We start from the raw sequence: 14,570 nt of genomic DNA, 5'->3' as shown, positions 1-14,570 counted from the left end.
CCCGCGCACTCCCGGGCGCCTCCGCCGGCCAGCGCGTCCCCTCCCTGCGGTGCCTGGAGGACGAGCACGCCCTACCACATCGCTTCCTTCACGAAACGAACGCTCGACTCCCTTCCAAAGTCATTCCAGAAAAAAAAAAAAAAAAAAAAAAAGGCGAGGGTGCGGGGCGGGGGAAGAGCCTCAAGAAAGGCGTCCCGGTGAGACCCGGACACGCTTCTCGGAAACCCCCGCAGGGCGCGCCCGCCGCACCCCGGGTCACGGCGGTGTCACTGGGGGGGGGAGGGGGGCGCGGCCCGCCGTCCCCACGCCCGACCCCGGGCCCGAGGCGCAGGCACCCGGCCGCAGGTCCGCCGTCGCCGCCGCTCCCGCGCCCCGCGCCCCGCGCCCCGCGCCCCGCGCCCCGAGCCCCGCGGGGTGGGGACCGTGCGCCGGATGGAGGCCCAACGGGCGGCCAGGCCGTGCGCCGTGCGGAGCCCGCCCCCTACCTTCTCCTCGCCGTCGTAGATGCGCACCCCGCGCTGCTGGATCACCAGGGTCTCGTTAATCTCCAGGAGGCCGCTGGTCCACACGAAACGGTCCATGGCAGCCGCCCGGCCGGCCTCGCCGCTCGCCCGCGCGGGCGCTCCGGGGCGGCGAGCCGAGCGCCGCGCAGCCTGCGGCACCCCCTGGCGGCCGGCGGGCGGCGGGGCGGAGGCCGGGCGGGGAGGCGGCCCAGGACCCGGGGGCCTGCGGGGAGCGCCACCTGGCGGGCGGGCGGCCTGGGGCTCGGCGGGAGCGTCCACCCGTCCTTTGTCCAACTTGGGCTCGGATCCGCAGCCTGAAGCTTACGGGTTGAGGGCGGCGGGGACTTTGGGGGCCGCCGGGCCACAGCCTGGACCTCCTTACTGAGCATTATTCCTGCACATGTGTGCCGTTTCCTTGTCGATGCCCAGCGTGTCGCCACGTTCTTTAAAGGTTGTAGCTATTGACACTGTGACGTTTCTTTTCAATTAAAGTTTTATCGTTGTTTTTTATACAGCTGCAATCAATATGAAAGTACATGGGTGGCTCAGTAGTTTACCGTCCGCCTTCCGCTCAGGGCGCGATCCCGGGGTACTGGGATCAAGTCCCACATCGGACTCCCCTCAGAGACCCTACTTCTCGCTCCGCCTCTGCCTCTGCCTTTCTGTGTCTCTCATGAATAAACAAAATCTTTAAAAAAAAGTATTATCTTGTGCCCCTCTTTCTTCCCCATTAAGATCATTGTCGTTTGGGATCCCTGGGTGGCGCAGCGGTTTAGCGCCTGCCTTTGGCCCAGGGCGCGATCCTGGAGATCCGGGATCGAATCCCACGTCAGGCTCCCAGTGCATGGAGCCTGCTTCTCCCTCTGCCTCTCTCTCTCTCTCTCTCTCTCTCTCACTGTGTGCCTATCATAAATAAATAAAAAAAAAAAATTAAAAAAAAAATATTTAAGATCATTGTCGTTTAAACATTTTCAATATCAACACGGACCTCATGAATTTACTATACAGATCTTCCATAATTTTTCTGTGCCACAAACTGGCACAGATAAATTTGGTGCCACAAACTGGTCCATGGATGCTGCTACCACCTGCTGGGCTTCTGTCACTGCCTCTCTCATTTACACAGTTTACATTATAAATGGAACACCTATAGTAGTACTTGTACAACTGATATATTTTTGGGCCTTTAAGGATTATTTTCTTAGAGTGTCTTCCCAAAATAGAATTACTGCTTTAAAGAGTTTGCACACATTTTAGGCAGCTTGCTACATATTGGGAACTTAACAAGGATGCAGTGCCACCTGCAGATTGATCTTTTTCCAAGGCCAAATAGTTGTGTCTATATTAGACATTATCATTTTTGTTATTTTTGCTACTTGACAGATTTTATTTTTTGATTCATTTACTGATGAGGCTATTTCTCAATACTTTTTAATCAAAAGAAAAAAATTTTTTAAAGTAGCCCCAACATGGGGCTTTAACTCACAACCCTGTGATTAAAAGTCAGATGCTCTAGCAACAGAGCCATCCAGGTGCCCCAGTCAAAGGAAAATCTTGTCCCGAATAATGCCTAACACTCTGTGAGGTTGGACAGCCTCCATTAAGAGGATAAGATTATTAATTTAGACCAGATTAACACAAGTAAGGAGAAGAAAAGGCACAGCAAAGAAGACAGAGAAGGAGCACTAGTGAGATAGGACAACCAGGAGAGAATGGTGTCCTGGAAGCTAAGAAAACCCGGTATATCAGTGTAAAATTCTGCCCACGGGTCAAGTCCGTGGGACTGAATATGGCTCACTGCTTTTACCACGTGGAGTTATTTGGCAGCCTTGACAAGAGTGCCTGCAATTGGGGGGGGGGTGGGGTTGGGGGGACTGGGGGGCGGGACAAGTCTGAATGGAGCAGTTTTAAAAGAGAAAGAGAGGAATTGTAGGTAGGGAACATAGACAACTCCTTTGAGAACTTTGCTGCAAAGGAGACCAAAGAAATAGGCTGGTAACAGGAAGGGGAAGTGAGGTCAACAGGGAGTTTGGGTTGCTTGTTGATTTGTTTTCCAGGTGGAAAAAAAAATAGTATGTTTGAGTACTGATAGCAGTGAGAGTGAGGGGAGACCTGCTTGAGTGATGTCCTTGAGAAGCTGAGAGAATGCACAAGAGAGGGTCAGAGATGTGGCTATTATCAGAGGAGAGCAGAGTATGTGAGGCAGATGAATTTTTGCGATGGGAATCTGCAAACATTCTCTGGAACTGCTTTGGTTTTCTCAGAGGAGGAAGCAAGACTAGAAGAAGAGAGAGGTGTGAGGAGTTATGAACACACTAGGATACTGATTGCCTGGCCTGCTTGAAGTTTCCCGATGTGTAATTTTTTTAAAAATTTTATTTATTCATGGAGGACACAAGCGGCAGAGACAGAGGCAGAGGGAGAAGCAGGCTCCCTATGGGGAGCCCCATGCAGGACTCAATCCCTGGACCCCGGGGTTACACCCTGGGCCAAAGGCAGACGCTCAACCACTGGGCCATCCAGGCGCCACCACCGCCCCCCCCCCCCACATGCAATTAAAGTGAAGTCAGAGGAGCAATATCCAGCCCCATTCAGAGGCAAAACCAAATTGGAGAGTAGGAAAGCTATGGATTTAATTAGGCACGTAGTTTTGCCTGGTCATGGATTGGGAAGGGAAGGGTCTAAGCAAGTCCAACACTAGACTACCTCTGCCTTTGTAAGTGATCTGTTCTGTCTGCCTGGAACCTATAAGATTTTCTCATTATCCTTGAAGTTCAGAAATTCTATCAGGTCAGAGATTCTGGGTGTATATCCCTCCTCATTTTCCTGCCTGTGACATAATGATGCTTTTCAATTTGAAGACTCGAGTTGCTGTCTTCTTCAGAAAGATATTCTTCTATTATTATTTTGATTATTATTTCTGATCTATGTGTTGTTTGGGTTTTTTTTTTTTTTTTGCCCCTTTGGGACCTTTGATTATTTATTTTAAGCCCGTCATAACTGTCTCCCATGACCCCTACTTTTTCTCCTACCATATTCATTTCTATATATTGGGGGGCTGAATTTGTGTTTTTCACAGTGACCATTCACTTTTCCAAGTCTTCTGTTGAATTTTTAAATTGGGAATTCTTTTAAGTTCTAGAATAATTTATTTTATTTTCTTTAAAAGATTTTATTTATTCATGAGAGACAGAGAGAGAAACAGAGACACAGGCAGAGGGAGAAGCAGCCTCCTTGTGGGGAGCCTGAGGTGGGACTTGATCCCAGGACCCCGGGATCACGCCCTGAGCCAAAGGAAGATGTTCAAGCACTGAGCCACCTAAGCATCCCTAGAATAATGTTTTAGTTCCAGAAACACCTGAGTGACTGTTCCAATGACATCTACGTAGAGTTCTCATTTTATTTTTTATTTTTTAAAGATTTTTATTTATTTATTCATGAGAGACACAGAGAGAGAGAGAGAGAGGCAGAGACACAGGCAGAGGGAGAAGCGGGCTCCATGCAAGGAGCCTGATGTGGGACTCGATCCTGGGTCTCCAGGATCACACCCTGGGCTGCAGGCGGCGCTAAACTGCTGCGCCACTGGGGCTGCCCTCATTTTATTTTTAATAAAGTTTTCTTCTATGACATCCCTGAGTACACCCTCCACAGAGGTGCCCTATTCTAATTTCTCTTGTTCCTTCTGCTTTAAGCCACTGTCTCCTTAAGTGTCTTATAGTCACTTTTGCCTTTCAGTATCCGTGTACGTGAAATCTCACAGTGCCTATGTAAGGCTGCCTATTAAAATCTCACAAGGACCCGTAGGCAAGGAGGTAAGTTGAGAACATCTCTTCTGAGTCACTTCAAGACAGGGCTCTTGGTTCTCACTCTACTCACTCATTCAATAAGTATTCAAAAAATATTTATTGGATATTTATTGAACAGGCACTGTTCAACTCCTCCATGATGCTGCTGGCAAGAGAAGCTGCTGGTTTGCCTTTCCACCAAATTGCACAAGGGTTCCTTTTTCTCCACATCCTCACAAACACTTATTTTTTCTCATCTTTTTTAACTTAGCCATTCTGAAAGGTATAAAGTGATATCTCATGTGGTCTTAATTTGCAGTTCCCTAATGTTTAGTGATGTTGAGCATCTTCTCATGTATCTGTTGGCCATCTGCATGTCTTCTTTGGAAAAATGTCAATTTAGGTCCTCTGCCCATTTTAATTGGATTGTTTGGTTTTGAGGGGTTGAGTTCTATAAGTTCTTTACATATGTTGAATATTAACCCCTTAATGGCTGTATCCTTTGCAAATATGTTCTCCCATTCAGTAGGTTGCCTTTTAGTGCTGTTGTTGGTTTACTTTGCTGTCCAAAAACTTTTTATTTTGGTAAAATAAAGCAGTATGTTTTTAAAAATCCAAAATTAATTCCAAAAAATCCATGATAAATAAAATATCATTTTAAATAAAGACAAGATCAACAGGCCAGAATTAGGCCAAGGTGAATGAGACCAGGCCATGTGTGTGAGGCCACTTACCTCACTCTTGTCCCAGTCTTTCAAGTACCAAAGCTGCATGCCTGCCCATGTGGCAGAAGAGTGGAGGGAAGTCTCTCCTTCCCTCTCTACTCTCAGGGCTCTGCATTTCCCCTAATCATGGAGTCACTGATCTGTAGCACAGGTTCTATAAGAAAGAGAAGACTCTTTCCAATGAACAGAAACCATCTTTTCTCCACTGAATTAAATTGCCACCTTTATCATGTTCTAAAATCCTTGTGTATTCTGGTCTATTTCTGACCCTTCTCTTGGTATTTTTGTATTTTTCATTTAATATCCTGAAAATATCTCAAAGTACTAAACATTATTTGACATTTTAATCATGGTAATATATCATTACATGTGATCATTTACTGTCATTCCCTGATTTTTTAGTATTAGATTATTTATGATTTTTTTTGTCTTTTCTCCTATTGAAACTAACTAATATCATGTAAGCTAAGTGTCCTAGTCTGATGGAGAATTGTGCAGACCTTGCAATGGTCCAAATTCTTGGACCTTGCGATGATTGATATGGTGGGCATTATGGATATGAAAAGAAGGAATGCTTTTTGTCCTTGAGGTGCCCACAATTTGAAGCCTGACATATGACAGCTGCTAGGATAGACACTTGTACAAGGGTTTTCTCTTTCCAGGCTGGGCAAGGAGAAAGGCCATGTGTCTCAGACATATCAAGATATGAGAATGGAGTAGGCCAGAGTACCTGCCTGATAAATCATCAAAGAATGAGAACAGGGCATCTTTATTAGTTAGAGTTCTCCAGAGAAAGAAACAGAATAAAGAATTAGCTTGTGCTATTATGGATGGATGCTGGCAAGTCCAAAATCTGCAAGACTGGCAGGCAGGCTGGAGACCCAGGAGAGCTAAGGCTATAGTTCAAGTCCAAAGGCCATCAGGCCATTGATCTGGAGAACTAAGAAGAGCAGATGTTCCACTTTGAGTCTGAAAGCCATCTGTTGCAGAATTTTTCTTGCTAGGAGTGGGGAGAGTCAGCTTTTTGTTCTGTCCACTGAACATCCATCCATCCATTCTGTCATCCATCAGTCAACTGATTGGATGAGGCCCACCCACATTATAAGGGACAATCTGCTGTACTCAGAGTCTGCCAATTTAAATGTCAACTTCAGGGATGCCTGGGTGGCTCAGCAGTTGAGCATCTGCCTTTGGCTCAGGTCAAGATCCCAGGGTCTTGGGATCGAGTCCGACATTGGGCTCCCCACAGGGAGCCTGCTTCTGTCTATGTCTCTGCCTCTCTGTGTCTCTCATGTATAAATAAATAAAATCTTAAAAAAAATAATGTCAACTCACCCAAAACACCATCACAGAAACATCCTGAATAATATCTGACAAAATATCTGGGCACTCTGTGATCCACTCAGGTTGATATATAAGATTAACCATCATAGCATCTAACTAAAAGATGTTGAAATCCAATGAACAGGGCTGTCAGTTCCTAGATCCCTGACTTAGGAGAAGTCTCCAAAGATGAGAGTCAAGGAGAAAGAAAACTCAGAAGCCAGAAGGGCCAAGAAAAAGATCCTCTTTCACTCAGAATGCAACAATCAAGATTAAAACTATCCACCACAGGGATCCCTGGGTGGCGCAGCGGTTTGGCGCCTGCCTTTGGCCCAGGGCGCGATCCTGGAGACCCAGGATCGAATCCCACATCGGGCTCCCGGTGCATGGAGCCTGCTTCTCCCTCTGCCTGTGTCTCTGCCTCTCTCTCTCTCTATCATAAATAAATAAAAATTAAAAAAAAAAACAAAAAACAGATAAGGAAACTAAGGGATTGTATTTCCTAACCTGGATCGAGAAGCTCCCAGTTTCCATTTAAAAAAAAAAAAAAAAAAAAAACTATCCACCACAGTCAGCTCCCTAAGAAGATCAGAGATAATAAAAGTATACATGGTTGGGTTCCATGACCTGGTATTCCACTACATGTAGGGAAAATAGTACAGGATCCCCTGTTTCATGTGAACTGTGGGAGAACATCCTAGAATGCAATTTCATGACCAAAGCCACACACGCACACACACACACACACCAGGTTATAAACCTTTTGAGTTAAGTATCTTATACAGCATAGCTCATAAACCTTGAGACCAAAACCAGAGTAAAGATATGAGAAGAAAGCTAGAGACAGAAGAAAAGCTTGATTCGTGAGTTTTGTTTTTCTGCCAGCATTATGTTCCCCTTCTAAATACGACTTTTTTTTTTTAAGGATTTTATGTATTTATTCATGAGAGATACAGAGAGAGAGAGAGAGAGAGAGAGAGAGAGAGGCAGAAACATAGAGGGAGAAGCAGGCTCCATGCACCAGGAGCCCGACGTGGGACTCGGCCCCGGGTCTCCAGAATCGCACCCTGGGCCAAAGGCAGGCGCCAAACTGCTGCGCCACCCAGGGATCCCTGTTTTATTTTTAAATTGAAGTAAAATTGGTATGTAATATATGCTTTAGGTGTATAACATTATATAAAATCTGTATTCATTACAAAGTGATCACCTCTGAAAGTCTAGTTATCATCCACCACCATACATTTGACACCCTTCGTCCATTTGATCCCTCCCAACCCTCTGCCCTCTGGTAACCACCAATCTATTCTTTGTGTCTATAAGTTTTTCTTTTCTTTTCTCATTTGTTTTGTTTTCTTTTTAGATTCCACATATGAGTGAAGTCATTTTTTTTTTTTTTGTCTTTCTCCTCCTGACTCACTTCACTAAACATAACACCCTCAAGTTCATCCATTCATGTTTTTGCAAATAGCTAAATTGCAATCCTTTATATAGCTTACTAGCATTCCACTGGGGTGTGTGTGTGTGTACACAATGCTGCTTTATTCATTTGTCTATCAATGGGCACTTAGGTTGCTCCCATATCTTGGCTATTGTAAACAATGCTGCAATCAACATAAGGGTGATATATCTTTTTGATTTAGTGTTTTCATATTCTTTGGATAAATACCCAGAAGTGGAATAGCTGGGTCATATGGTAGTATTATTCTTAATGTTTTGAGAAATATTCATATTGTTTTCCACAGTGACTGCATCAATTTACATTCCCACCAACAGTGCATGAAGGTTCCCTTTTCCCACATCTGCTCCAACATTTTTTTTTTTTTTTAAATAATAGCCAGTCTAACCAGTGAGAGGCAACAGCTCATTGTGGTTTTGATTTGCATTTCCCTAATAAATAGTGATGCTGAATAAGCATGATGTATTTTTGCCTCTGGGGAACACTGCCATCCTCATTGAAAAAGAAAGGAGTTTCAACATCACTAATTCTCCTTTTCTTTCTTTCTTTCTTTTTATTTATTTATCTATCTATCTATTTATTTATTTATTATTTATTTATTTATTTATTCATAATAGACAGAGAGAGAGAGAGGCAGAGACACAGGCCAAGAGCCCGACGCAGGACTGGATCCTGGGACTCCAGGATCCCGCCCAGGGCCAAAGGCAGGCGCCAAACCGCTGAGTCACCCAGGGATCCCCTAATTCTCCTTTTCTAAGAGAAGAGGTAATGAAAAGTGAACATGAGAAATTGCTCATCTTGATAGCTATAAAATGAGATTGATAGAACAAAGTACTCTCAGATGAAAGTTTGAGTAGTTTCGGGGATTAAAAACAATTTTCAGGGGATCCCTGGGTGGCTCAGCAGTTTAGCGCCTGCCTGGGGTCCAGGGCCTGATCCTGGAGTCCCAGGATCGAGTCCCACATCAGGCTCCCTGCATGGAGCCTGCTTCTCCCTCTGCCTGTGTCTCTGCCTCTCTGCCTCTCATGAATAGATAAATAAAATCTTATTTAAAAAAAAGAAAAACAATTTACAGATGTGATACTATACACAGAAAACCATAAAGACTCCACCCAAAAACTATTGGAATAAATGAATTCAGTAAAGTTGCAGGATATAAAATTAATGCACAGAAATCAGTTGCATTTCTATACATTAATAATGAAGTTGCAGAAAGAGAAATTAAAAATTCCATTTAGACTTTTCGGAGGCGGCGGCGGAGGTGACGGCGCAGGCTGCTGGCGGCGCCCCGGGCCTAGAAGGAGCGGCTGCAGTGGCGCAGGACGTTGCAGCGCGACCCTTGGCCGCGGAAGGGTTCTTCATCCAGGATGTCTTCGGTAATTAGATCGGAAGCTATAGAAGTGCTAGAAGAGGAACCAGTGACATCTAAGACTTACGATCATCCACTGAAATCGGATCCCATCCCTGTGGAAGTGTGTAGCAAATCACCTGCCTCCCTGGAGATGATTCAACGCGTTTCAGAGGAAAGAATTCACCCTGGCTCGAGCCCTAAAATGGGGGGAAATTGTGATCTCATCCACCAGGAAGGACTTCAGTCCAGGTCCCTTCATTTGTCCCCCCAAGAACAATCTCCCGATCGTCAAGACAAGAGTCAATCTTGGCGGCGAGCAAGTATGAAAGAAATAAGCCGGCGGAAGTCACTGCCTGCCTTTCACCAGGGCATCACAGAGCTCAGCAGATCCATCAGTGCCAATTTAGCAGAAAGCAAACGGCTGGGCGCTCTCCTGCTTTCCAGTTTCCAGTTCTCTGTTCAGAAACTTGAACCTTTCCTAAAGGACATGGAAGGCTTCAGTCTTGAAAGTTTTAGAGCCAAAGCATCTTCTCTTTCTGAAGAATTAAAACATTTTGCAGAGAGCCTAGAAAGTAATGGAACGCTACAAAAATGTTTTGAAGATTCAAAAGGAAAAGCATCAGATTTGTCTCTGGAAACATCAGTGGCTGAGATGAAGGAATACATAACAAAATTTTCTTTAGAACGTCAGTCTTGGGATCAGCTCTTGCAGCACTACCAGATGGAGGCTGAAGAGATCACATCCAGAACATCAGCTGAAACCAAAGTTACTGAAGTTGAAGTGGAACCTAAAACATATCTTGGATCTTCCCAGAGTGAAGTCCTTAGTACAAAGCCTGACTACCAGAAGATATTGCAGAATCAGAACAAAGTCTTTGATTATATGGAGTTAGTGATGGATGAACTGCAAGGCTCTGTGAAGCAGCTGCATGCTTTTATGGATGAAAGTACCCAGTGTTTCCAGAAGGTGTCAGTACAGCTTGGGAAGAGAAGCACGCAACAATTAGATCCTTCACCAGCTGGAAAACTGCTCAAGCTTCAGCTACAGAACCCACCTACCACACACTGCTCTAGGTCTTGTCAGTGACTTCATGTAGTTTTCCCTTCCACAAGGTGCTCCAGAGGAGAGAAAGGGGAAGAGTGCCCCAGCACATGACAACTGCATGGCAGCCTGAGATGCTGATAGCTGCCCTATTGCCTTTGAGGATAACTGGCTGAATGTAAAGTTTTTTTCCTAAAAGTAACAGAATTTATGCATTTGAAAGAGTGTAGTATAGATACTATTTCCAAGGATGTGCAAACTGCTTGCAATTTCTATTGTGGAATGACCTTGAGAACTAGTAGCCCATTCTTTTAATTACCCTTCATGGTTGGTATTCGTCATCTTATGAAATGTTTTTTAGGTTTTGAAACAATCCAAAGTCATTCAGGACCAAATCTAGGGAAACATTTTAGGGGTCAAGTTGGGTTCTGGTAGTAAAGGAATGGAACTGATTTTCTAGTGTGGCCCTGAAGGTGATTTTAGGTAGAGGAATTGTGAGCATTGAGCATGCAGTTGTGATCCACATGCATCATGTGGATATATGTACCACTTCACAGAATGTTCAAATTGAAGGAAATACCACTCATTCTCTGTCCTGTTGTCTACAGTGTGCTTTAGCTTTTAACATTGAGTGGACATCCTAAATCCTGGATTCATGGCAAGGAAGGGCTAAGTAGTTTTTCTCATTATTCTCTATCTTTAATAATTTTCATTATAAAATTACACATTATTAAAAGCTGCTTTTGTCTTTGTGCGTATTTTGAGCATATGAAAAAAATTTTTAAAGCAATGAAGGCTTAGCAGAAAATAGGATTCTTTGCCAAGATGCTAAAGTAAACAGTAATGTAGGGATATATGCCTCAGCATTAATTACCAGGAAAACACCAACTAATTTTTTTTTTAAGACTTTATTTATTCACGAGAGACACACAGAGAGAGGCAGAGACATAGGCAGAGGGAGAAGCAGGCTCCATGCAGGAAGCCTGATGCAGGACTTGATCCCAGGATCCTGGGGGATCCTGGGGAGCCACCCAGACGTCCCAACACCAACTAATTTATTGTTAATGTTTCTTATTCTCTGATCCTTGTAATAGGATAAAGCCTACTTCATTTAAATACCCAGTCATAAAGTCTTAAACCTTGGCCTAAGTACCAGTTAGTGAAAGGTGATATCTCCTTCCTTTGACCTACATTCTTTTTTTTAAGATTATTTTTTTGACAGAGCACACAAGCATGGGGAGAGGGAGAAGCAGGCTCCTTGCTGAGCAGGGAGCCCCACCCAGGGCTTGATCCAAGGACCCTGAGATCATGACCTGAGCTGAAGGCAGATGCTTAACCAAGTGAGCCACCCAGGCACCCCCCTACATTCCTTTTTCTTTCATGTATTTACAGAGCTGCTGCTATATGCCAGGTACTGTTCTAGGACCTGGGGAGAGAGCAAAGAACAAAAACAGACATGAGAGTTACTCATAGTGTCTAGAACTTAGATATGCGACCTATATGTTAAAAGCCTAGGTGCTACTTACTGTGACTGAGAAAAATGTTATTTAACCTCCTATCTGTAAGATTGGAAGAAAGGTAGAACCTATATCACAGGGATGCTGTAAGTCAGATTAAATAGTATAAATTTAGAATAATGGTATCAATGTGCTGAAGGGGTGAAAGCTTGAACAACTGGGTGGATTAATAAAGCAGCTAACAAGATGGGAAAGCTAGTCAGTTCAATTTGAGATACCAGATGGAGAAGTCAACTAGACCATTGGATATAGAGATGGAAAACTGGGTAGAAAAATCTGGACTAGAGCTAAAATTTGGAAGTTATCTATATGTAGCTATCAAAACCTTGAGAATGGATAATATTGTTAAGGAAAGCTAGGGCTTTTAAGTATCCGAGGAGAGGTATTAATTGCCTATTCTTTAAGAAGCAGAGTAGTATAATGGAAGGAGCACACTGTTTAAAATAAATCTTTATTTCTTATGTTCAAATTTACCCATCTGTAAAATGGGAATAGATAACAATTCTCCCATGTGGTTGCACCTTCCTTTATTTTATTACATGGTACTGCATTTTTATTGTTGTTTATAAGAATTTGTTCAAACTCCAGGGTAAAAAGTGCTTTTTCTGCATCTTCAACAGCCAAATAAGACAGCACGTATCAACTCTACGTATATTACATGCATACACACCACAACCTAGGTAGTTTGTATTTTTTGTCATTAAAGATGAAGAACTCAAGCACTGAGAAGTTTACTAATCTAACCAAGGACACAGAGATAGTAGAACCAATTTGGCACTCAGTATATGTTAATGGGTAAACAAATCATAATAAAAGCGCGTATTCTAGTTTCCCCTATTCCCAAGTGTCCTTCTGGAATTGTGCTTGATGAATAATAAGATTATAGACAATCAAAAAAAAAATTAAAATAAAAATTCCATTTAGAATTGTACCAAAAAGACTAAAATACCTAGGAATAAATTTAACCAAGGAGACGACCTAAACTCTGAGAACTATAAAACATTGATGAGAGAAATTGAGGATGACACTAACAAATAAAAGACATCCCACGCTCATGGATTGGAAGAATTAATCTTGTTAGAATATCCATACTCCTCAAAACAGTATATGGATTCAACACAATCTATTAAAATACCAATGACATTTTTCATAGAACTAGAATACTAAAATTTATATAGAACCACAAAAGACCTCAAATAGTCAAAGCAATGTTGAGAAAGAGAAACAAACCTGGAACTATCACAATCCCAGATTTCAAGATATACTACAAAGCTGTAATCAAAATAGTAAGATACTGGCACAAAATAGACACATAGACAAATGGAACAGAATAGAGAGCCCAGAAATAAACTCATAATTATATGGTCAATCAATCTGTGACAAAGGAGGAAAGAATATACAATAGGGAAGACAGTCTCTTCAATAAATGGTATTAGGAGAAACTGGACAGCTACATGCAGAAGAATGAAACTGGACCACTTAAACCATACACAAAAATAAAATCAAAATGGATATCAGAAAGGGAGAAAGAATATGGAAGACTCCTAACTCTGGGAAACGAACTAGGGGTGGTGGAAGGGGAGGAGGGCAGGGGGTGGGGGTGACTGGGTGGCGGGCACTGAGGGGGGCACTTGACGGGATGAGCACTGGGTGTTACTCTGTATGTTGGCAAATTGAACACCAATAAAAAATAAATTTATTATTACAAAAAAATATGGATTAAAGGCCTAGATGTGAGACCTGAAACAATAAAGCTCCTAGGAGAAAACATAGGAAGTAATTTCTTTGATATTGGGCATAGCAACATTTTTCTAGGTATGTCTCCAGGTAGGGAAAACAGAAGCAAAAATAAACAATCGGGACTACACCAAATAAAAAGCTTTTGCACAGCAAAGGAAATCGTCAACAACACAAAAAGGCAACCTACTTAATGACAGAAGATATTTGTGAATGATATATGTGATAAAGATAATACATAAAGTGATATATAAAGAACTTATATAACTCTACAGCAACCCCCCCCCCCCAAACAATCCCATTAAAAAATGGGCAGAGGACCTGAATAGACATTTTTCTACATAAGACATACAGATGGCCAACAGACCCATGAAAAGATGCTCGTCTCTAATTACTAGGGGAATTCAAATCAAAACCACAATGAGGTATTACCTTACACCTGTCAGAATGGCTAGAACTAGAAAGACAAGAAACAAATGTTAGTGAGGCTGTGGAGAAAAAGGAATGTTTGTTCACTGTTGGTGGGAATGTAAATGGGTATAGCCATTGTGGAAAACGTTGAGTTTCCTAAAAAAAAACTAAAGATAGAAATACCATGTGATCTAGTAATTCTACTATTTGCCCAAAGAAAATGAAAACATGAATTCGAAAAGCTATATGCACCCCTCTGTTTATTGCATTAATTACAACAGCCAACGTATGGAGGCAACTGAAGTGTCAACCAATAGATGAATGGATAAAGAATGGATAAAAAAGAGGTTTTATTCTCTCTCTCTTTCCACACACACACACACAGTTTACTCAGTTGTAAGAAAAAGATGAGATCTTGTCATTTATGACAACATGGATGAACACAGAAGGCATTATGCTAAGTGAGATAACTCAGGCAGGGAAAGACAAATATCATATGATTCACTAATGTGGAATCTATATCTTTTCTAGAGTTTCATATAAATGAAATCAATCATAAGGTATGTAGTCTTTTGTCTCTGGCTTCTTAAATGTAATGCCATGTTTTGGGGATTCACTTATGGTGAGATAATAGAAAATATTTATTGGTTTCTATCCCTGGTTCCTGGCATAGAGCTCCTGAAACCCTTGTAATTTTCTAAGTGATAAGCACACTAGGAG

The 14,570-nt window shown here is 42.7% G+C and overlaps 2 protein-coding genes and 1 pseudogene across 13 annotated transcripts in view; 2 read left to right on the top strand and 1 right to left on the bottom strand.

Moving 5' to 3' along the window:
- The window catches only part of CKAP2 (cytoskeleton associated protein 2), a 59,579-nt gene that overhangs the window by 24,472 nt on the left and 20,537 nt on the right, over positions 1 to 14,570 (top strand). The window lies entirely within an intron of this gene.
- Positions 1 to 14,570, bottom strand: part of VPS36 (vacuolar protein sorting 36 homolog) — a 47,880-nt gene that overhangs the window by 29,071 nt on the left and 4,239 nt on the right. For 2 of the 9 annotated variants that reach the window (XM_077867910.1, XM_077867911.1), the window contains exon 1: positions 486 to 650. The exons of 2 other annotated variants lie outside the window; for them this stretch is intronic. In XM_077867910.1, coding sequence (XP_077724036.1) covers positions 486 to 581 — 96 coding nt within the window. In that variant the 5' untranslated portion in view covers positions 582 to 650. Of the gene's footprint in view, positions 1 to 75; positions 197 to 485; positions 651 to 14,570 lie in introns of those variants that run through there. 5 more of the 9 variants (XM_077867906.1, XM_077867909.1, XM_077867908.1 and 2 more) reach the window with 4 other exon arrangements.
- LOC144295634 (kinetochore-associated protein DSN1 homolog pseudogene) lies at positions 9,036 to 10,921 on the top strand (annotated as a pseudogene).

This window comes from Canis aureus, chromosome 24, assembly GCF_053574225.1.
Source record: "Canis aureus isolate CA01 chromosome 24, VMU_Caureus_v.1.0, whole genome shotgun sequence".
Classification (NCBI taxonomy): domain Eukaryota; kingdom Metazoa; phylum Chordata; class Mammalia; order Carnivora; family Canidae; genus Canis; species Canis aureus.
Note: the sequence above shows the minus strand (reverse complement) of the source record. Positions and strands in the feature narration are given on the sequence as shown.